This window comes from Balaenoptera physalus (assembly GCF_965194825.1).
Source record: "Balaenoptera physalus genome assembly, chromosome: 11".
NCBI classification, from domain to species: Eukaryota; Metazoa; Chordata; class Mammalia; order Artiodactyla; family Balaenopteridae; genus Balaenoptera; species Balaenoptera physalus.
Window position 1 is genome coordinate 36,514,494 of NC_138896.1, and position 25,212 is coordinate 36,539,705.

Consider the following 25,212-nt stretch of genomic DNA (forward strand, 5'->3'; position numbering starts at 1 on the left):
ATAATCCATATCCTATAATATTCAAAACTCTAAACATACATAAAACAGTGTAACATTTTAATCTTAAAAGTCAAATTTTACTAAAAGCAATGTGGTATCCTTGACTGGATACTGAAACAGAGAAAGGACATGAGTTTTGACAAATGTACCAAGGTAATGCAAGATGTTAACAAGAGAAATTAGATGAAAAGAATTCTGTACTATCACTGCAACTTTTCTGTACATGTAAACTTAAAATTTTATTTAAAGATAAAATTTTGGAGGTGAAAGTGATTTTAAGTATTAATAGCTTAACTTGCTCTTTTTAAGGATGAAGAAACTGATATCTTAAAGGGTAAAGTGACTAATGTATGGCCAGAAAGCTAATTAGAAACAGAGATCAGACTAGAACTCACTTCCTCATTATTCAACTCAATTCACCTTTCAGCAAACCTACTAAGTACCATGAAGTTCTGAGAATATTGGGAGAATTCCAAATATAAGGAAACTATCCTGGAGGAGGTCAAGGCAGGGTGGAAATGACACACACAAAGAAGTGAAACAAGTAGAACAGCCTAGAGCCATCAAGTAGAACAGCATAGAGCAAGCAGAGCAAGTGCATCCGAGATATCAAACTATTGCTAATGTATATTGAATGATTACTATGCGCCAGGCACAAGGTAAGAGCTTCACATATTATCTTAATTTATGTTGATAATGACCATTTTTTAAAATATTTACTTATTTATTTGGTTGCACTGGGTCTTAGTTGCAGCATGTGAACTCTTAGTTGCAGCATGCATGTGGGATCTAGTTCCCTGACCAGGAATCGAACCCCAGCCCCTGCATTGGGAGCGTGGAGTCTTATCCACTGCACTACCAGGGAAGTCCCAACAATGACCATTTAAGGTAGGTTTGATTTCATCAGATCTAAAACATCACTGATTCTACTGAGGAAGGGAAAAAAATGCTCAAGATGGGGAGTCTAACTCCTACAAAAAACTAAGCCACCAAACTATGCATGAAATTAGCAAGCCATGGAGAAAAAGACAGGAACAAAGCCTACCTGTCCCAATCCTGCTCCTTGGGGAGGGATAGAAAATAAAATATCCTGAGAATCTGTTCCACAAGCTGGTGCTCACTCACTGTAGTCTGAATTCACACCCATGGTACCAAAAACAAAACAAACATTAGTTCTTTCCTTCCCCCACAAGGAAAGAACTAATAATCTCAGATGGTGTCAAGTCACGTTCACAATGATTCATAAAATCTGACTGACTGTAAGTTGTGCTCTGAATACAGAGATGTTAAAATGTGAAAAAAAAGAGTCTTAGAATCTATAAAATAAAGTGTTAAGATTATTCCCATTTTCCAAATGAGAAAATACAGATGTAGAGAAGTTAAGTACCTTGTCCAAGGTCCTAGAGCTGTAGCATAACCACAGCTATGTGCCTGAGATTTTGAGATCCTGCTTTTAACCTTGATGTAAATCATAAATCACTATGGAAGAACAACAGAAGGTCAATGGCATTCCCACCCTCAAGGAGCTAGCCTTTTAATTGCTAGGACAATTTAAAATATATAAAAAGATTTTTTAATAGTGGTGGAATAAATAAGCCAGGAAGAACAACTACTGATGAGTGTACTATATGTCCTAGGTATGAGGTGTAACCATGACATAATGAAATCAATTTTATGTGGCTTATGGAAATTAGTATCGTCACTTTGTAGTTAACCCTGTATGTCAGAATTCATATTGTATGTGTTATCTGTAGACCAAAAAGATTCTAATAAAAATACGTCTAGAAGGAGTCCCTTCCACCCTCAATAAGGCAACTCTACAAAGAATGAAAAAGGCTTGGGGACAGTATCAAATGGGCCCACCGGGGAAATGCCCTTCATCTGAATTTTAAACATCATTATTTATAATAGTAGCTCCTTGAGTGCACAGTTCTTATCTATACATAGTGTTTGGACATTTTATGCATAAAATATATTAGTTGATATGCCTACAGCACAATACCAAGATGATAAAATGAAACATGAAACACAAAATTCATAAAATTTTATCAACAAGAAATGGAAGCATGAGTCCTCTACACTTTTCCTGCTCAACTGACAGTTACAAACTAAACAGCAACTTCTGGTTTATTTTAAGGAGAATAAAGAAAATGAGAAAAAAAGAATTTTTGAAACTACAGAAATAGTTGGTATATGAGGGGGAAGAAATTATAAGACTTAATACTAACAGTACTTCTCTAATTTCAAAAGATAATGTTAGAAACATTCCTACATCAGAGAATGTAAAAAGCTCAGTGATAACAATAATAATAAAGTACACGCATCGCTAGAGGAATTGAACAAAGTTTTTTAAATTACTAGGATGAAAAGAACTAAAACCAAAACTAAAAGATTTGAAAATTATATGAATTTAAATAAGTCTTTTGAATCAAGAAGTTGAAATCAGTATACCTTAAAACTTATAGCTCTTGGTAACAGCAAAAAGCATTATATCTTTCTTCCAAGTTTACTTTTTATAGTGAAAAGCTTTAAATATATTTTAAAAGTACAGAGATGTTATAATATTCATATACATTCTCTTTTTTGCATGTTTATTTATACAATTTTTAAAGGATATGTATTCTTTATTATGTTGAGGTACATTCCTTCTATACTCAATTTATTGAGAGCTTTTATCATGAAAGGATGTTGTATTTTGTCAAATGCTTTTTCTGCATCTATTGAAATAATCATATGATTTTTATCTTTCATTCTATTAATGTGGTGTATCACATTTATCCATTTGCATATGTTGAACCATCTTTGCATCCCAGGAATAAATTCCCCTTGATCTTAGTGTGTGATCCTTTTAATGTGCCGTGGAATTTGGTCTGCCACTGTTTTGTTGAGAATTTCTGCGTCTATATTCATCAGGAATATTGACCTGTAATTTTATTTTCTTGAGGTGTTTTTATCTGGCTTTGGTATCAGCGTAATGCTAGTTGGGCACTTTCTCTTGCTCACTCCTGGGTCACTCACTCTAGGGGAAGCGAGTTGTCCTGTGCAAAGGTCCATGTGGTGTGCAATAGAAGTGGACCCTCCCCAGTCAGCCTCCCCTTCAGAAGAGACCACATCCCAAGACAGCAGCTTGACTGCAGCCTCATGAGAGACCCTGAAGCAGAGGTACTCAGCTACGCCGTCCCTGAATTCCTGACCTACAAAAACTGTGATATAATAAATGCTTATTGTTTTAAGCCACTCGGTTCTGGGGTAATTTGTTATGAAGCAATGAATAACTAATATATTTGTCTTCCTCAATTCACAAATGAGGTCATAGTTATGATAATGCTATATATTTAAATGTAGGTTAAAATAATAAATATAGTTTATAATTCATTACAGATATATAATAGGAAAAGATATCTTTTAAATAACTTTTCTGCAATATGTTTTTCCCAATACACACATATTAAATTGATTTTATGTGCTAATTTTTATTTTATTTTATTTTTTTAACATCTTTATTGGAGTATAATTGCTTTACAATGGTGTGTTAGTTTCTGCTTTATAACAAAGTGTATGCGTTAATCTTTTAAACTACACTTTAAAAAGAATACTTACTAGGTCATAGTTATAGAGAGGCTGACATACTTTTTCTAGAGTGTACAAATATCTGACATTATCTTTTGACTCATTTGCTGTATCTGTGATTCTTGCATCCAAATCACGCCAATTCTAAGAAAAGAAAGTATAAGAGTCCTATGAAACATCCAAATATATCACTGTGCTAAGGTTTCATCATGAAATTCAAGCTGTCTTCCCTAATCATACATATACTAAAAGAGTAGATACTTAAATGTGATTGATATATCTTTTTCTTAGATTATTTAAGACTTAAAGTTATTATAAAAACCTTAAGTGACTTACTAAAACTGAAGACTCATTCTGTTTGTAATTAACATTCTGTCTGTTGGCTTAAACCAGACCTGCTTCTACCTGGAGTGACTTTTCTAGGTTAGAAAAGTGACATTACATTATTCTGGGTCTTCAGGAAAGAAAATATTCCCATCAGCAAAGTGTACTTTTCATATCCAGCAATAATGTGCAGAGATGCTCAGGGACCATGGCGGTTTGCCTCATCCACCATATATAACAATTGATTAATAGCCATAGTAATAAAGGACTACTAGAATCAGAACAAAACAATATCTGAAACTTTCTGAATGAGGGAAAGATATAAACAAACAATTCACAGGAGAATAAATGCAAATAGCAAATAAACTTTAAAAGATGCTCAACTTCATTATTAATAAGGAAAAGGCAAAATGCAACAAGCCATTTTCCACATGTTGGACAGGCAAACAAAAATTTTTAACTGATAATAAGTATTAACAAAGTTGTGGAGTATACACCCTAGGGAAATACTCGCTTGTAGGCACGCAGAGGCTTTAACTGTAGTAATGTTTGTGAACATATAGAAAAGGAACAATTTTCCTCAAAAAGTTAAACACAGAGTTACCATTTGAGCCAGAAATTCCACTCCCAGGTATATACAAGAAAAATGACAACATATGTCCACACAAGAACTTGTACAAGAATGTTCACAGCAGCATTATTCATAATAGCCAAAAAGTAGAGATAATGCAAATATCCATAAACTGATAAACAAAATGTGGTGTTATCTATAAAATGGAATATTATTCAGCTGCGAAAAGGAATAATTACTGATACATACTACAACATGGATAAACCTTGAAAACATTATGCCAAGTGAAAGAAACCAGTAACAAAAGACCACATATTATATGATTCCATTTATATGAAATGTCCAAAACAAGCAACTCTATAGAGATAAAAAGTGGATTGGTGGTTACTTAGGGCTAGAATGAGGGGAAGGAGACAGATGGAGATGCGAGGTGATAGCTAAAGAGTACAGGGTTTCTTTTTGAGGTGATAAAATGTTCTAAAATTGATTGTGGTGATGGTTGCACAACTCTGTGAATGTACTAAAAACCACTGAATTTTGCTCCTTAAATGGCAGAAATGAGTAATATGTGAATTATATCTCAAGACTGTTGAAAAAAAGAAAGGAAACAATTTGTCTAAAAACAAGAAAATGATTAAATAAAACCTGATGCATTAACATTATGGAAAACGAAAGAGCCTGATCTGATAGGTATAACTCTCCAAGATATGCTGTTGGGGGGACCAGGGAGTTAAAGAAAAATAGAGTATGATGCCATGTAATTTTAAAAATTTAGAAACACAAAACAAATATATATATATATATATTTTTGTTTGTTTGTTTGTTTGTTTTTAGGAAGAAACAGAAAAGGACCTGGAGAGAATCAAGCTCAACTGTTAATAAATATGACCTCTAGGAAAGGAGATGGAATAGTGGGGATGAGATGTAAGATAGAGGACATTTTTGCTTTTGACTTTCTATATAGTTCTCTAATTCAATAAGCCTCTATTGATTTACAATTTCAAAAACAATTTAAAAATAAATAGCAATCACCCTATAGTAGTACTGTCAAAATTGGTGTGTGAAATATTGAGAAATAAATTTTCATTTCTATACTCCCTTTTCCTCTTCTGGAAGTAACGATGGTACATGAGAAAGCCTTACTCAAAGTTTTAACACTTCTAAATACATGATGCGAAGTATATGATGCAAAGAAGCAGTTCAAGAAGGGTAATTTTCCAGTTCATTGTTCTGAAGTAAACTTTAAAATACAAGGTCTTTTACCTTTAAGAGTTTGGAGTGTGCAACATTAAGCACATTTATAACAGCTTTACAACTTGGCCCTTTAATCTGTTCAATGATATAATTGAATTTGGCTGACACGCGTTTCCAGTGTTCCAATTCAGTGAGAGGACCTGAGTCATCAGCTTCTTTTCTCATCTGCTCACTCTCAATAAGTACCTGCAATCAGAAAAGTTCACAGAGTATAGAAACGTTACTTTCTTCTTTTAGAACCTCATTATTTGCACCTTTTCAAAGAAAGTTAAAAGTACAAATAACATTCAACACTGAATAGTATTAAGAACTCTCAGCAAACTAAGACTAGAAGAGAATTTCTTTACCATGATAATTATACCTGCCAAAGGTCTGCAGCAAACATCATACTTTTTTTTATAGGTATATTATAATTTTTTAAACATCTTTATGGGAGTATAAATGCTTTACAATGGTGTGTTAGTTTCTGCTGTATAACAAAGTGAATCAGCTATACATATACATATATCCCCATATCTCCTCCCTCTTGTGTCTCCCTCCCACCCTCCCTATCCCACCCCTCTAGGTGGTCACAAAGCACCGAGCTGAGCTCCCTGTGCTATGTGGCTGCTTCCCACTAGCTATTTTACATTTGGTAGTGTATATATACATGCCACTCTCTCACTTCGCCCCAGCTTACCCTGCCCCCTCCCCATGTCCTCAAGTCAATTCTCTATGTCGGCGTCTTTATTCCTGTCCTGACCTTAGGTTCTTCAGAACCTTTTTTCTTTTTTAGATTCCACATATATGTGTTAGCATACGGTATTTGTTTTTCTCTTTCTGACTTACTTCACTCTGTATGACAGACTCTAGGTCCATCCACCTCACTACAAATAACTCAGTTTCGTTTCTTTTTATGGCTGGGTAATATTCCATTGTATATATGTATCACATCTTCTTTATCCATTCATCTGTCGATGGACACTTAGGTTGCTTCCATGTCCTGGCTATTGTAAACAGAGCTACAATGAACATTGTGGTACATGACTCATTTTGAATTATGGTTTTCTCAGGGTATATGCCCAGTAGTGGGATTGCTGGGTCGTATGGTAGTTCTATTTTTAGTTTTTTTAAGGAACCTCCATAATGTTCTCCATAGTGGCTGTATCAATTTACATTCCCACCAACAGTGCAAGAGGGTTCCCTTTTCTCCACACCCTCTCCAGCATTTATTGTTTGTAGATTTTTTGATGATGGCCATTCTGACTGGTGTGAGGTGATACCTCATTGTAGTTTTGATTTGCATTTCTCTAATGATTAGTGATGTTGAGCATCCTTTCATGTGTTTGTTGGCAATCTGTATACCTTCTTGGGAGAAATGTCTATTTAGGTCTTCTGCCCATTTTTGGATTGGGTTGTTTGTTTTTTTGATATTGAGCTGCATGAGCTGCTTGTAAATTTTGGAGATTAATCCTTTGTCAGTTGCTTCATTTGCAAATATTTTCTCCCATTCTGAGGATTGTCTTTTCATCTTGTTTATGGTTTCCTTTGCTGTGCAAAAGCTTTTAAGTTTCATTAGGTCCCATTTGCTTATTTTTGTTTTTATTTCCATTTCTCTAGGAGATGGGTCAAAAAGGATTTTGCTGTGATTTAAAACATCATACTTAAAAATGAAATTTTAGAAAATACCACTTTAAAACCAAAGACAATACAATTTTGCCACTATCACCACCCACTTCTATTCAACCTGGTCATGGAGATCATAGAACAAGATAAGGAAAGTAAACAAAAGGTATAAGAATTGGAAATAAAAAAACAATGGCATTATCACGGAGGGAATGGTTGGCCACATTTTAAAAATTCAAGAATATCTAACAACAAACTTTTACAATTAATAAAAGTGAATAATTCAGTAAGGTTTTGGGCTGTATATATAAATATCAGTAGCATTTCTTTACAAGCCATCTAGCAATCTGAAAATGTAATTTCTAAAATGATAGTTTGCTATAACAAATAATAACAATTAAGATATCTAGAGATTAACAAAAAATGTGCAAGACCTTTTTGGAGAAAATTAGAAAACTTACTTTCAGCACACAAAAGAAGACCTAAATAAGTGGAGAAATATACCACGTTCATGGATGGAAAAATTCAACAATATAAAGATGGAAATTTTCTCTAAATTAATGAAATGAAATTTATTTCATTCAATGAAATTTCCAATCAAAATCTCAACAAGGTTTTCTTTTCATGATACTTAACAAACTAGTCTTAAAATTAATTTGGAAGAACAATCAACCAGAAATAATCAATGCAATTTTGAAGAAAAATAATGAAAGGGACTTGCCATACCAAACGTTAATTTAGTAAAAAGCAACATAAATTAAAGCAGTATGGTATGAGTGCAAAGAACAAATAAGTAGACAGGTGGGATAGATAAAGGGGTCTAGAAACTTGATAGATATTACAAATTTGCTGGTAAAGAATGAACTACTAAATACACTTCTGAGACAATTGGCTAACCATATCGAAAAAGACAAAATTAGATTCCTACCTCACATTATACACACACAAAAATAATTCCAGATAGATTAAAAGCCTAAATGTTAAGAACAAAATGGTAAAACATTTAAAGAAAATATAGGAGATGGGGGTAAAACTATAAAGAAAAGCATGGAACTGAACATCATAATTGCCAAGAAAATGGTTACCACTAGGGAGAAGAAAAGGGAGTTAAAATTGGGAAGAAAAATGCATGGAGATTGCAAGGTGCTGGTAATGCTCTATTTCTTGTGCGAAAGTTACACAGGTGTTAATTTTACAATAATTTGTTTATTTTATTTTTATTCATTTGTTGTTCATTTCTGTATATTTCAGGATTTAAAATAAATAAATAATTTAGGAGAATATCTTCACAACACTGAAGTAGGAAAGTGTTTCCAAAATACAAAAAGCACAAAGCTTCTAGTCACTGGAGGTAGCTGAATTGAGGCTGGATTACCATTTTTAACTAACATATTTACATTAAAATGTAAAACTTCCACATGACTAAAGACACCCATACCAAATGAAAATGCAGGACACAATGGGGACCAACAAAAAATTAACAGCCGGAAAATATTATTCAAACTCCAACAATTCAGTTAAGATATCATCAAGCAATCTGAAAGAAAACTAGGTAAAGGATATGAACAGGCAGTTCAACAAGGAGGAAATCTAAATAGCCATTAAACGTGCACAGCCTCAACAGTGTTCAGGGTAATGCAAAATAAATCAAGATACCATTTCACATCCAACATACTGGCATCCATTAAAAATCCAACAGTCCCAAGTGTAACGAAAGATATGAAGACATAGGAACTCCCATTTACTTCTGTAAAAAAATATAAGTTAATATAACCACTATTTGGAGGGCTTTGTAGTACCCAATAAAAAATCCATACTACTTCTCTCAGCCATTCCCTGGGAAACTCTTGAACATGTGCAAACGAGACCGGAATAAAGATATTCATTGAAGATGTATTATTATTGTTTGTAACAGGAAAAAAAGTAGAAACAACTGCTTTCTGAGGGAATAGGTGAGTTCTCTACCTCCTTAAACAGAGGATACTAGACATAATTTGAATGTCTCCTAAATGTCTGGAAATCTACAGAATAAACGGATTCTTTCATAGAGGAATACCAGACAATAGTTAAGTGAATGAATTAAATTTACTTGTACCAACATGGATGAAAGAGAATGTTAAATAAGAAAAACAAAACTGTAAAAGGATACCATTTATGTAAAGATTTTAAACACAAATATATATTCTGTATTTTCATATATATAATTTATTTATATATAATATAAAGCTTATAAATATGCAAATGCAATAAAAGTATAAAACTTTCAGGGGAATGGAGGAGACAATAACATCAGAATGGTGGTAATATACACGGAGGGAGAGGAAAGGGTTGGAGGATTTATTGAAAATAAGAGATCTGAAGCAAAAATAGCAAATGGTTAGTATCTTTTTAATCTCAGTGGTACTTACAGGGGTGTTTCTTATTTTCTGTACCTTTTTTATGCTTATAACTTTTCATAACTACAATCGTGATGGAATTAAGAATACAAACGAGGCAAAATACACAGTTGATTTTTCAAACCTATGAAGCTTCTCTCTTTAATCCATGAAATGCCTTTAATTTTTACCATGGTTTATGGAACTCTTTCCTAATCTTATTATAAGTTTCTCCACCTCCTTAAATAGAGGATACTAGACATAATTTAAACTTTTCTTAGTGGCTGAAAGTCTATATAATTTGAATCACTGAATTAAAGAATGAAAATGGACCTTAAAATTAACTAAATCAAGCAATACTTTTGATGTTTAATTCCTGCTATAACATTATTCATAGATGATAATCCAACCTCAAATCGGATACTTTCAAGGATACAAAACATTCCATTTTCGGGGGGGGGGAGGAATTCTGTGAGAAAGTGATCCTAATAAAATCTCCCTCCTTATAACCATCACGCTCTGCTCTTAATTCTGCCTGTTAGGGCCATTACAGTACAAGTTTAAGTCCACATGAAATACCATCAAATATTTGAAGACATCACGTCACTCCTAGGTCCCCTTCTTTTCCCAGGTCAAACATGTCCATGTACTTCCTTTGAATGACATTGTTCATATCCTTGGCCAAGTTTTCTCTGAAATGCCCGTTTCTTAATGATTTATAGACGTTCTTTACATATTATGGATACTAACTCTGTTACATATGCTGATAATATTTTCTCCCAGAAGGTCAATTATCTTCTAATGTTGCTTACAGTGATTTCTGCCATATGGATCTTACTTTAATTTTTTTATATAGTCACATATGTCAGGTTTTTCTTTCATGGCTTCTGGGTTTTGTATCTTAATAAGATATTAATATAGTTCTACATTATGTTCTGATTCAAGTATATTTTTTGTTCTATTTTTCACATTACTTTTTTAAGGCTGGATTCGTTCACTCAACATGTTTTTGAGATTCATCCGTTGTTGTTGCATGTATCTCTTTTTTTAGTTTTAGCTTTCATATTTATGTCTATGATCCATCTTGAATTAATTTTTGTGTATGACAAGAGGTCAAGGTTTATTTTAGATGTAATTTTTTTAAAGAAGTCTCCCACTTCTTGCACTGATTCTGCTTAACTGGAGACCGTTTGCTACAATTGCCCAACATGATTTTCCTTTTTTTTTTTTTTTTTTTTTTTAGCTGCGCGGCTTACAGGATTGCGAGATCTTAGTTCCTAGTTCCCCAACCAAGGATTGAACCCATGCCCTCAGGAGTGAAAGCGCAGAGTCCTAATCACTGGACCACCAGGGAATTCCCCCCAACTTTTCTTATTTCAAGTTGCCTAATCTTCTTATGTTAACCTATTTCTTTTGCTTGCTCACTTTTATAAAAGAAGATCTATTTTGATTGATCATGATAATTGGAGGAGATCTCCTCAGCCACTGTGTAGGACACAGCTTGAATTCCACAATGGCTTACAACTCCCTCTTCCTATGCCTACTGGCATAATAGGCAGGTGCAGGAGTCCTTGGTGGACAATTACTTCGAGTACCTAGTGACACCTGGGAGCAAATTTTGTGGCCAGCACTCCAGGCCCTGATGGAGTTTCCAAAGTCCTCCAATTTTTCCACTCCAACTACACCTCCCTCCTTCTAACAGTTCTAAGAGAGGTAAAATCGGAAATGCTTTTCTCTAACTCTTGCTTGCTCAAGATTTTTCTCCCCTAGTCCTCGTTCAACTGAAGATTTTCTTCTCCAGTTTCACTGTCCTGTGCTCATGAACGAGAGATCTGTGAGTTGACTTCTAGAGTCCTCTTTCTGTTTAGAGCAATTACCTAATATTTGGTTGTGGGCAACGTTTGTAGTGTAAGTTGGCACCTCTCAGAATGTTGACATATACCCTGTTCCCATCACTGCTTTTCTTACTGTCAGAGAAAATGTATTTGGCCAGAGAGCTGCAGACTTGCCACTGCAGTACTGATAGGAATGAGCCTAGTTTGAACCTCTCTGTCAACACAGACAATTCCATTGATCAACCAAGAGGTATTTATTAAGTGTCTAGCATTGTGGCTATAGTCTCTTCACTGTGTACTTTTCCTCTCTCTCTAATGAAGAGCATAAACAATACATAAAATATTGGAGATAAATACTGGCTATTTCTGTTTCTTCATTATTCCATTCTCAAGCCATAATGTTATGGTTTCCTCCTTAAAGTGGGAAATATCTTAAAGTTGATATTAAGTGGTCCAAAGAGAACAATGATTTTGCACTAGAATCAAAAATAGGCTGAATTTCATAGTAGAATCTGGAAGGCTCCTCTTCCCTTTACTTTTAGGGACAAAATGCAGTGACTAGGACACAGATAAGAACTATGACTCATATCTGGTGAAATCACTCAGGTCAGCTCACCTGTTCAATCTGTCTGTACCATATCATCAGCACGTCCTCTAGCTGACGAACAGTTTCTGAGTTGCTCGCTGCGAGTGTCACTTCTTCAAAGGTATGCAGTTTGGACAAATCAACATTGCCTATCTTCTTTAACTTAACTGTTCCCTCAATACTTATTCTAGCACCTAAAAGGGAAAAAATAATATTGACAAGAGGTGTTTAATGTCAATCTGTTAAATGCCAATGTGTGGTTTCAAGCTGTAATTACTAAAATGTTAGAGATCTAACACTTTATAGAAATATAATTCTAGTTGATCATTAGATTGTGACTATGATTTATTAATAAAATTGCATATTTTAACAATATGAAATAATATAATTTATATTTTAAAAAGAGTTCATAATAATGTATAATTTTTAAATATGGTAAAAATTTTCTCAAATAATATAGGAAGAGAATCCTCCTTCTACAATGGGAGATATAAAAGAAAATGTATCTTACGCCTTCAGAGATCCATGGAAAGAGAAGTTCTAATGATTTGATATCTTATCTCTAGGTCTCATAATTACTTTGATTAACATCTTCTTTTAAGATGGAAATGTTTTCTCTAATGCTTATTTTTAATAACATATCTTATAGTTAATTTGCTCATTTGTAGTAACTGATTAAACATTAAATATTATACTTACCATCTAAAAATGAAAGGTATCTGTTGATGGTTTCAGTGAAAATGTGTTTTTCAGATTCTCCTTGCTGGGACTGGTTTAAAGCACCCCAATTATTTGTCGCAAGAATAGCTGGTAGAAATATATTTGCCAGCATATTCCTAATCCCAACTAGGAGTCCTTCTGATACATCCAGAAAAGTAAATAGCACTTCCTAAAAGGGTAGTGTTCAAATGTTATTTTACATGCTGATCCCATTAAAGAACTGAAAATCATAACCTATTTTACATTACAATAAGTATAGACAATATATCTTATAAACTATTAGGAAAACTTAAGTGGTGAATATTAAGGTTCTAAAATCAACAAACTTATATTCTGCCCGCATTTAACCATTCACATACTTGCTCATCAAGTAAACACCTTCCCTGGTGCTTTAATTTCTGCATAGGGAAGGAGATATGGCCTGGAGTCCATACAATGTGAGGAAAATGAAACTGAGCCTCCTACATAAAGAAAGTTCTAGGTGGACAGTTGCCCTGTCCATGAAAAGGGGACAAGAAAAACTCTGTCAGTTGAGGTAAAAAGTAATGAAACTAGCCCTCTGCCCAGAAATTTGGATGGAAAAAACATTGGTCAAAGGGTACAAACTTCCAGTTATAAGATGAATAAGTTCTGGGGATCTAACGTACAGCATGGTGACTGTAGTTAACGATACTGTATTGTATACTTAAAAGTTGCTAAAGGAGTAGATCTTAAATGTCATTACCAAAAAAGAAAAAAAAAGGTAATTATGTGAGGCAATGGAGGTGTTAGCTAATGCTATGGTGGTAATCATTGCACAATGTGTTAAATCAATTCTTTGTATACCTTAAACTTACATAATGTTATATGTCAATTATATCTCAATAAAGCTGGCAAAAATGCTTAACCATATATTTGAAAAAAACATAAACATACTTCATGAATATTTTTAGTATTTATAGGGACATCATTGCGACAGCGAACAAAAACTACACACACTCCTTTTAGTTTCTCTGGGGCTGCGTTGTCTATATACAATCTCATCATTTTTGCCCCTTTGGTTGCTCCAGCAATAGTTCGACCACATTCTGAAAACAAAAGTCAAGAACTTAGCATACGATCACATGACTGATCAAATGTGATAAATTACTGTGGATCTTACACCCTTGTTCCTTGCTTTACTTTAAGAAGTTTTCAATATAATTATGGAATAAAATTTTTTGTCTACAAAAAGATGTAATTGCAAATCTTAAATTGCAGCCTCCTTGGGTGCCTTTCACTGAGTTCTGCACTTTGCTCCTTTTGGCCTGGCCTCAGGCAGGACTTTCACGCAAACCCTTCTCTTATCCCATTCTCAACCCTTTGCCTCCTTAATCCTTGCTAATCTTTCGTATCTCAGCCAAAATGCCACCTCTCAGGTAAACTTTCACTGACTCCCCCAAGAAGATCCTGTCCCCCACTAAATACACTCATAGCACCCAACTTATATTAAATCCTTCCTTGAATTAATTTCAATGAAAATGTATCATTAGAAATCTTTCTTCGATGTTTAAAACTATTAAAAACATGAGAATTCTGTTAGATAGCTGGCTGTAATATTTTTTTTCTTTATTTTAAAAAAAACTTTTTTTGGCTGCGTCGGGTCTTAGTTGCGGCACACAGGATCTTCGTTGAGGCACGTGGGATCTTTTCTTTGCGGCGTGTGGGCTTCTCTCTAGTTGTGGTCTGAGGGTTTTCTCTCTCTAGTTGTGGCATGCGGGCTCCAGAGCACGTGGGCTCTGTAGTTTGCAGCACGCAGGCTCTCTCACTGAGGCGTGTGAGCTCAGTGGTTGTGGCATACGGGCTTAGTTGTGGGATCTTAGTTCTCCGACCAGGGATCGAACCCACATTCCCTGCATTGGAAGGTGGGCTCTTTACCACTGGTACCACCAGGGAAGTCCCTGGTTGCAATATTAATAAGCAAAAAATCAACAGTCTTCCTGTTCACAACCATAACCAATTTGAAATATGATCTAAGAAAATTTTACATCCCTATCACAAAACCATAAACATCTTTTGTCTGCCCAGCCCTCTTTCCTTTGGGTTTGGGGAATTTCTCCCATCCTGTGATTCTGGAGGACACCAGTCTCAGAGCCCTGCAGGGGTACACATGTGAAAACTATAGTAATTAGACTCTCTGCAAGACTGTAAATCTTGAATGCAGAGACACAAAGATAAAAAGGGATCTGAGCAAGGTCAATCTACTGATGAATCCAAAGAAACTGCCCTGAAATCCATGGAAATGCTCTATTCCTATTTTTCCCAAGGTCTGATTGTTCAGCTAGTTCTAAATTTTGTGAACTACTCAAATGTTTTAATTTTTTTACTTACCTAAGCCAGAGTCTGCATCTTGCTTGCAGCCAAAGAACCCTGAGACATGATATGCAGCAATGTAGAGCTCAAATGCTCATTCATGGAGGTTGGCAGAATTACCTTTACCCTTAATATTCTCCCTTTTTTCCTTGAAAAGTGAACCTGAATTTGTCCCATTTAGCAATCTGTACATACTTAGGAAGACAACTGCTTTCTCAGCCTCCCTAGCCCCTCGGGTAGTCATGTGACATAAGAAGCTTGGGCTTTCCTGATAAAGGGGAGAGGTGTGACTAGTAGGTCCCTTTCCTACATGATGAAAACCTGTACATAATGTCTAGAGCTTCATCTTGCAACCATGTGGAACAAATATGAACACAAAGCAATGTGTTAAGAAGGGCAGAATAGGGGACTTGCCTGGTGGCACAGTGGTTAAGAATCCATCTGCCAATGCAGGGGACACCGGTTCGATCCCTGGTCTGGGAAGATCCCACATGCCGTGGAGCAAATAAGCCGTGTGCCACATATACTGAGCCTGCGCTCTAGAGCCGGTGCTCTAAAGCAAGAGAAGCCACCACAGTGAGAAGCCCGTGCACCACAACAAAAAGTAGCTCATGCTCGCGGCAACTAGAGAAAAGCCCGCACACAGCAACAAAGACCCAATGCAGCCAAATAAATAAATTAATTGAATTAAAAAAAAAAAAGAATGGCAGAACAGAAATAAAATAAGAATCTGGGTTTCTGATGGCGTTACTGAGCACTTGAACCACTGCTAGCCACTGCCTACCCAGTTATGAGAGAAAAATAGACTCCTTATTTGTTTAAGCTACTATTAGGATTTCCATTACTCACAGCTGAACATATTCCTGGCTTCTAAAAATCCAAATGCAGCTACACTATAGAATACTATACAGCATCTTTTAAATTAGATAAATCTACATTTAATAACATAAAAAATGTCTAGGTTATACTGTCAAGTCCAAAAAGTAAGTCAAGAATAAAACATGTTACATGATCATATTTTTTAAATGATAATAAGTGTCTACATGTTAGCACATGCATATAAGAAAGACATGTAGAGGAATACTTACCAAGCTGATAAATGTATCATTTTTGGAAATAGCAAAAATAATAATTAAAAGTGTGTCTACCCTTTCTTCTGGCAGTTCTCCTGAGAATTCTTCCTAAAAAGTCTTCCTAATCCACGTAAAATTAGCTTCAATGATATTCATTGAGGCATTGTTTAAAGGAGAAAAAAGTTGTGAACAACATAAATTCTAATAATAAGTTTTGAACCTGATAGTTGTATCAGCCTAATGAAGTACAATGCAACTGTTTAAAATTTAATTGTGGAAATGTATCAGTGGCATGGAGAAGACAATATTATCAATTTTTAAAAGCTACCATAGAATAATATAAAGAGTTGGATCCCATTTTTATAAAGCATCTATAAATTGGTTTTTATTAGTTCAATTAAACTGAAAAAAAAAAAAAAAGGAAGCATATCTTGGGTGACATGGTCCCCAAACAGGAAATGCAATCTTTTTGAAAATAATTAAGAGAAGGCTGAACTAACTCTCATGGCTACTGAGTTCCTTTTTCTTTCTGAGACTGGACTATAATCTTGGAGGACAAGACTTTTTTTAGGGAGTGAGGCAAAGTTTACATGGCACTTGCCCTGAGCCCAGCATACACCACGGTCCTCCCAATCCCATGAGGTGAGTTCCATCACTGTTCCCATTTTACAGATGAGAAAACCAAGGCCTGGAGAGGTGAAATAACTTTCCCAGTGTGACCCAGCGAGTAAAGAGTGGAACTTGTCTTCACCACCTCACTTCTGACCCTCTCCAGAACCGACCTTTAAACCAGTGTGCCAAACAGTATCTATCTGTGATCCCCTCCTCCCTGCAAGCCCAGGGGTCTGCACACCGTCAATGGAGGGTGTGATAAGCTCTGCATTTTAAGAAAACAACATCTGGTCTGGGATACTCTCACCCATATACCAGGACACACAGGATAACCTGTGTAGAAGAAATGGAAAGTTTCGCACTGTTGGCACTGACTTGAAATCCACCCTGAGCTCCAAAGTTTGGACCAAGGCTCTTTAGAAAGATAATTGTTAGGGCAGAGGGGGTCTTAGAATCCAGCAGGGCACTGAGTATGGGGAAAGTGGCTTCCTTCTCAGTCCCACCTTGGCCCCTTACACTCTCATCCAGTACCCGCCTACTCCCCATCAAGCTTTGCCTCCTCAGGACCCACAGGGCTGGTGGTCTGAGTGAACAAGGCGTAGGCATAGGCGCTGTCTGGAGGAACAAGTCATTGGGCTGCTGAAGTTTGCAGTGACCAGCGCGATCCAAGGATGGGCAGCAGTTTGTAGTTACTTGGTCACTCTTCCAGCTGAAGAATGCACGTCCCCCTTCTCATCTGTCTTGTACTTTCATAAATTTTGACAAAGAACGACCCAAAGCACCAGAGTGGGTACAAGGTCAGCAAACCACAAAGCATTCCCAGCCTCCAGCACATTTGGAATAAGTGAGATGCTACTTGTGAGCCATAAAAGAGGTGATTACTTTCCTGGTTAAAGGCAGCAAGAATGCCGTAGGCTGTGGAAAGGTGGAGGCACAGAGAGCCCGTCTCAAACTTACCTTGTCATCCAGAAGCATCTTGGGGAGCTCTGTCTGTCTGGTGTTGTAATCTTGGCACAAAAGTAATATTCTCACTAGCTCTACATTCTTGTTTTGGCCCAATATGTTTGAAAATGACACTTTTTTTTTTTTTTTTCTGCTGAAAGCTTGAGAGTTTCATTATTATTATTTATACTATACTCTTCCAAAGAAGGTTTGAGGCAATATACAATAACAATAAATGCTATGGACTGAATGTGTCCCCCCAAATATATATATGTATAGCAATATATATATATATATACTGCAAAATAGGATCCAACTCTACATATTATATATGCAACTCTGGATGTCAAGGAGTCAATGAACTGTGAATATGTCTTAGACTTGCAGCAATACTTATAATTTGGGTTGTTAAAAACATCTAAATTAGTGATCAGAAGATAAAACTAGCAGAAGATAAAACTATATACATAGTGGTATATATACTGTGTGTATATATATGTACATACCTCATACATACTGTACATATACATATCAAAATACATAGAGAGAGGGAAATACACACACACACACACACACACACACACACATATATATATACCAAAGAAGTTACAGAAGGAAACTCATCAAGGAGTTAACTTGATTATTCCAAGTGAGTGGGAATCTGGGTGGTAGTTTTAATTTTTCTTCTAATTGTAGTTATTTTCTCACCTTTCTATATTTTCAGCTATTGTTTTAATTTGTAATGAATTATGAAAATTTGGACCTTACAGTAATGTCCCAGCATAAGAATTGTGAGAGACAGAAGATCAATAGAGCAGACATAGTCACTAATCATGAATCTACATATTTTGTTGGTGAAGAAAGACTTATATATATTAAACAATTAGATGAAAACAGAAGAACATGATCAAGTGGTGTATTTTACAATGCAAACTTTAAGAGACAGGCGTTTGGAGGATAGTGATGGATGTGGTTTGGAACACTCTGGGAAGGCTCTGAAGTAAAGAGAATGCCTGAGGCGATCCGGAAGAGGGGTAGGATTTGGCTGGGTGGAGACACTTAGGGGGTGGAGAAAAGGGCACGGAAATGACTGGTGTGGACAGACAACCATGAAGACTGGCTTAGAGAGAGCAGCAAGTTCATGTTTGGCAGAATAGGAAATCAGACTAAACAAGTACTGTGTGTCCAGGTTATGACAGGCCTTAGTGGAATAAATGAAGAGTTTGGACTCAATCCAACAGCAGGACAATGAAAGATTTACTTGGCAGGAATAAGTAGTATGGATTTCAGAGAGGAAATCTGATAACAGAGATACTGGTTTTCAATCTGGAATACTGGGGCAGGCATGAGATAGGAGCCTAGCTTAAAGGCAGCAGAGGAGGAAAGCAAGAAAGAACCAACAGAGGGGACACGGTAAAATCAACAAGATTTATAAGATAAGTAATCTAAAACCAAAGGATGATCCGTGTACCTAGTTATTAAGACAAAAGTTTAACGACCTGGTAAAGTATCAGTTCTTTTTGGAAAAACGTGAAAAGTAGGGAAAGCCAGATATTCCACTGCCAGCTGCAGCAAACACAAGATGCTGACCCAGGACCACAGGGAGTGACTGCTGTGCTTTCGGGTGGTTTCATGACTATTTCTAGTCATCTGACAACACGTGTACAAAATGGCTCTGCCTGTTTCAAGGAAAAGGCAATGAAATTCTAGTGAAAATGTGTATTCCCAGGAGAGGTCAATGACTTCTATAAGGATGCTTTCTTCTTCAATCATTATAGCAATCTTGTAAGCTCCTGGTAAATTTTCTTTATAAATATAGGATTGTCTATGTATAAGAGAAAAGATATGCTGCACTTTAACATTCATTCATGAATAGCTGGCACCTTACCATTGCAAAACATCCTTACCAAGACCAGGTACATCTCCTTCCTGGTACAAAAACTTCAATGTCTTACAACCATCTTTCATAAAAAAAAGAGTAAATGCTTCCAGCTGTTAAACAAAAGAGAAAATGATAATCAATAAAATGACTAAGAAACTATAATCAAATGAACCAAGTCCTGTGCTAGGCATTTTACATACCTTAGTCCTCATAGTTTTGTAAATAAAGAAAATGAGGCTAAAAGAGTTTATTCAAGGTACACAGAAGCAGGTACATCAGAGGCAGGATTAGAATCCGAACTAATTTAACTCCAAAATTATCACGGAATATAGGGTGAATTCTATTTCCAAACCTACATTACTGATCTACATATATAAGTGGGCCTCCACTTACTTAACCCTGCCTCACAGCATCTTATAGGGGTAAATAGGTGAGTCCAGCTGGAGGTAAACATAAAGAATTATTATTAAGAGAAACTACTCTTTTTTTTTTTGGTTGCACTGGGTGGCTTGCAGGATCTTAGTTCCCTGACCAGGGATTGAACCTGCGCCCTTGGCAGTGAAAGCACGGAGTCCTAACCACTGAACCGCCAGGGAATTCCCAAGAGAAACTATTCTTAAAAGTTGATTTGTGGAACAGTGAAACTTGCCTTATTAACTAACTGTTTTGTTTGACCAGTTATTTGAGTAATTACATTTTCAGCAATTATAATTTGACCTATATTGTAGCCAAACTAATATAAAACAAATTAATATAATGTCTTCCATATTTATTAGCATGAATTTAATTACTTATGAGTCAGTATAATTATCTTAGTAAGTAGATATCTAGGTCACATAAACAAAAACTCTCACACATCATTAGGGAAACACAAGTTTACTGACCCCCCTTCACCTAGTCCCACTGATTTCATACATAAGTGTCTCTCTTGGGCAGTGGGTTTCTCTTCACTTACTGACCAATTCCTGTAGGAAGTATCTCAGGTCTGGCAAAGCCTCTCACCCTTGGACAATGGTTCTCAAACTTTTGTGTGCATCAGAGAAGCAACTAGGGGACGTCTTAAGAATACAGAATGCTGGGCCTGAGGATTTGCATTTCTAAAAAGTTCCAGGCGATGCTGCTGGTGGTCCTGGGACCACATTTGGGAACCACCACCCTGGGAGATGAAATGGAGCCACGGAGATGCGCAAAATTCTAGCCCTTCATCTTCTACTCTTCCATCTCACACGTAAACTTGGCTCTCTTGCATAATTACCACCTAAAAGGTACAGAAGCTGTCAGCATAGCTATTCTTGCCCAGTTCCACACTTTCATGCTGTATGTGACTTCTATGACCCATCAGCTTTGAATGCATCCAAACTCTCAAAAGTAGACCACATGACTGTGATAAAAAAAAAACTCAATATCAAGGATAATGAATTCTTGTTTTTTAGACATGTTGTACTCCTGAGGCCAGCAGAGTGAAAACCGTCATGGGCCAAAATCATGACTGTGGTTAAAAATTCACTTATAATAGGTAATATTTTACAAATACTTCATCTGAGCTTCACCACAACCTTGCACTAGGTAAGGCGGCATTATTATGCCCCTCTTGCAGAAAAGAAAATTAAAGCTAAAAATAATTTGAGGGGACTTCCCTGGTGGCACAGTGGTTAAGAATCCGCCTGCCAATGCAGGGGACACGGGTTCGAGCCCTGGTCCAGGAAGACCCCACATGCCGCGGAGCAACTAAGCCCGTGCGCCACAACTACTGAGCCTGCACTCTAGAGCCCGCGAGCCACAACCACTGAGCCCATGTGCCACAACTACTGAAGCCCGCGTGCCTAGAGCCTGTGCTCCGCAACAAGAGAAGCCACCGCAATGAGAAGCCCGCGCACCACAACGAAGAGTAACCCCTGCTCGCCGCAACTAGAGAAAGCCCACACAGCAACAAAGACCCAACGCAGCCAAAAATAAATTAATTAATTAAAAAAAAAGAATTTGAGGACTTCCCTGGTGGTCCAGTGGTTAAGACTCTGTGCTTCCACTGCAGGGGGCACAGGTTCGATCCCTGGTCAGGGAACTAAGATCCCATGTGCTGTGCGGCCCAGCCAAAAAAATAATAATAAATTAAAAATAAATAAAAATAAAAAGAATTTGAGTGAAGGACCCAAAGACACATAACCACAAGTGCAGAACCAGGAACTCCAGATCTGCTCTCTTTCCACAGAACTGTGCTGCTGCTGTCTTGACTTTGGAAAACACTATCATGTAAGCCAGGAAAGTAATGTCTGTGACTATCATGAGCAGCGCTGAATGAAAGTAGCAGGAACACATGAAGTAGCAAAGGCTTGAATGCCAATGCAGCAGAAACCTCTGTATTGGTTAGGGTCCTGGCAAGCAAAGGAGTCATAACAAAGAGGTTCTGAAGAAACCTTATAATAAAGAGGCTACTTCCAGAGGCCAGAGCAGGGTGAGGGAAGCTGTGGCACTAGCAGCAATACAGGACTAGCAACAGAGGAAAACCAGTACCACCTCAAGGCCTGGAAGGGAGGGCGCTGGGGGGAATGGGGTAGCGGGAAGCAGGCTGAGAGCTGGAGCTGGGGGAAAGGGACTGCTCGGGAGGACACTGGCAGAAACGTGGCCAAGTGGGGAGGGATCAGGCTTCTTTCTCTTCCGCCCGCCAGTCTCCTGCTGGTGGCTCCCAGAAGCCGAGCCACGTGGAAACCAGAGGATGAGGGAGCCCATGTGGTAGATTCAGGAGAGGTCAGCCTTCCAGGCCACAGAGCAGGGTGGAGCACAGTTGGGAATGGATCTGAAGGCAAACAAAATAACCACCACATCTTCCGTTGTCTACCCTTTTGCGGAGCCTTTAACGAACTGTTTTCACTCTGGATTGTCCAACAGGCCTCACATAAAAGAAAAACTTTTCCGTACACCCAGTTACCTAAACAACAACAACAAAACATACCACCCCTTGCTCCAACTTCTTACTCACCCATCCATTAATCATGATGCCAATTTACTACATGTTCTTGCTTTGTCCATGTAATCAAATGAGCACTCTAATCTCTCCCAGATTTTGACACTGGTTTCCATCCTAGATGTACTTACTATCTTCCCTCCACTGTGGCTTTGCAATTCACCAGCAACTCTTAAGGAAACACCTTTCCTGGCTTGATTCTTCCCTTAATCCCAGATTTCCCATTCCTTGCAGCCTAAGCAGTGTCTGGCCTGGTCCATGATAGCCTTAAAGGAAGAAGCTAACCACAAAGACCCAAAGTCCAAGACACGCCCCAGGAATGACAAGTGGAAGGGTTTGCAGGCATTGGGCACTCCCACTTCCTGGTCAGCATGCTAGCCAGTGAGAGAGACTTCCTCCAAGTAGAGAATGCCAGCCCAGAAAACCAGGTGGCAAATATTTAAGGGTGATAATACCACCTCTGTAGATACCCATCTCCCCAACTTAGTCCTAGCAGCAGTCTTCCTCTGAAGGCACTGCCCAGTCCCCACGTCTATGCCTAAATCTTTTGCAGAGCTAGTGGGATTCCGATTGTGAAGTTAGCCAAATATGTGGCCTTGAAATTTTCAGGTGCAACAACATTGATTACCTATATGGTTTCTTCCCTAACCAAGCACAGGAATGGTCCTTGGGACAGGCCTGAAGCCTGGGCCTACTGAGAATCACATTTTTTAGAAATTGGCCTTCCCTTCATCTCTTGGTCATCTGCTCAGTGATGTGTGCAAGGTTGTTTTGCATCACTTTCTTCTACCTAGAGAATAGGCAGACACATAACCAGAGGTACCAGAGGAGCCAAAATAGTAGAGAAGAGAGGCCAGGAGAGATGAAAACAAATGAAAGAACAATACAAACAAACAAAAACAACTTGAGAGTGGCAAAGAGAATCCTGTTGCCATTGGGTGGTATCATCCATAGCCAGGACAGGTTACAGAATTTGTGAGGCCCAGTGAAAAATGAAAATTCAGAACCACTTCTTTAGAAATTCTTAATCATTTTAAGATGTCAAAAGGAGATCATTTATCCAAGGGCAGGGCCCTTCAGCACAAGGTCCTACTCAACTAATAGCCCACATGCCCGTGAAGCCATCCTTAGCCACACACACATTCCCACAGGGAACTTTGGTGACCTGGGAAACCATCCTACTTCCAGTTGCTTGCTGTGGCACCTCTTGTTTTATGTACACATCTCCAAGTTTGTCTATCCTTTGCCATTACAATAGCTCAGAGCTATTGATCTCTCCGCATCAATCACATGCCCATGTCACTGTAACACACTAAGGGAACGAGAAAATGATCAATCCCATTCAACTGTCAGGGGCCTGCCAGTTCTAAAGCTTTATAAGGGTCCTGGAAGAAATGAAGGGCAGACAACTTCCAGAACTTGGCAACATACTGCATCAAGCAAGGGAGAGGCTCTTTTAGGAAACATTCCACAGACTCTTCGCTCCTAGAGCAAGCTAAAGAGTTTTGCCCAAGTTCACTGGGCAAGAACAGGGAGTATGGACCCTGATAATGGCAACCTCACCACAGTGCCGCCCCCAATGCAACTCTCTCACCCTTGCATTCAGTGGGACAATCGGCTCACCACCAGCATGTACCTGCTCACTGGTCTTGTAGAAGCTCCAGCCCAGGTCACTCCTAGACTTGATAAAAAGCTCAAGCAGCTAAGAGTAATTTTGTTGAAAATTTAGAACCTGAGCTATAAGGAAGCTATGACAGTGCTTCCAGGAGCTGCTATGAAAGTCACAGTTTATCATATATTACTATAATTAAGGTGACCATATAAATTCATCATCCAAAACTGGGACCCTTTTAGGAGAGAAAGGAGGAACTGTTAATAATTATGCTAGAAAAGTAGGCATAATCCAGGGCTGTCCCTGGCACGCAGAGACACATGGTAATCACCTCGTTGTTTTCGACTATATTCATGCAGTAGTCACCTAGTACCCTAGCTCTATTTCTGCAGTTTGTTTTTCGACCCAAATGATTTGCATGTGTAGTTTATATAACCTGTACTTTTAAAATATCACTCTACCTGTGCTTGACTATCCCTCTAACTTCTGAAGCCATTTTGAGTTAGAATCTTAGCTCAGTTCTAGTTGCCAACTCTTTTTTTCCCTTCCTCCACAATAGTAGGCCAAACTAGAAATATCATCCAATTGGCTATTAACTATGTAAAATAAAGCTTCTTCTCTATTCAGTTAAATCCCAACCGTCTCTTTCTAAATGCTTTGTTGTTCACAACGATTCAAGTTTCTTCAACCAATCACTTCTCAAAGAGTAATTAAAAAATAATAATAAGACTTAAACTTACAGATGGGCAATCCAAAATTAATTCTTCAACAGTTGTTATGTCCAGGCCAAGCTTTTCTGATAGAATTTCAAATATATATTTGTATGAAGGGTCAATTTTCATTTTTCGGTTTTCTCTTGCATCTCTAAATCTTGCCTAAAGAATGAAAACCATGTGTAAAAATTGTAATTATGAAGAAAAATCACCAAAATATTTCATTTCAGATAAAAGTGACACTT

At 37.3% G+C, this 25,212-nt stretch overlaps 1 protein-coding gene across 1 annotated transcript in view; it reads right to left on the reverse strand.

Moving 5' to 3' along the window:
- The window catches only part of DNAH8 (dynein axonemal heavy chain 8), a 333,978-nt gene that overhangs the window by 302,859 nt on the left and 5,907 nt on the right, over window positions 1–25,212 (reverse strand). The window contains exons 2-8 of the mRNA XM_082412562.1: window positions 24,995–25,129; window positions 19,706–19,790; window positions 13,756–13,907; window positions 12,820–13,009; window positions 12,151–12,314; window positions 5,729–5,905; window positions 3,601–3,714 (exon numbers count right to left, since the gene is read on the reverse strand). Of these exons, the coding sequence (XP_082268688.1) occupies window positions 3,601–3,714; window positions 5,729–5,905; window positions 12,151–12,314; window positions 12,820–13,009; window positions 13,756–13,907; window positions 19,706–19,790; window positions 24,995–25,129 (1,017 nt within the window). The remainder of the gene's footprint in view (window positions 1–3,600; window positions 3,715–5,728; window positions 5,906–12,150; window positions 12,315–12,819; window positions 13,010–13,755; window positions 13,908–19,705; window positions 19,791–24,994; window positions 25,130–25,212) is intronic.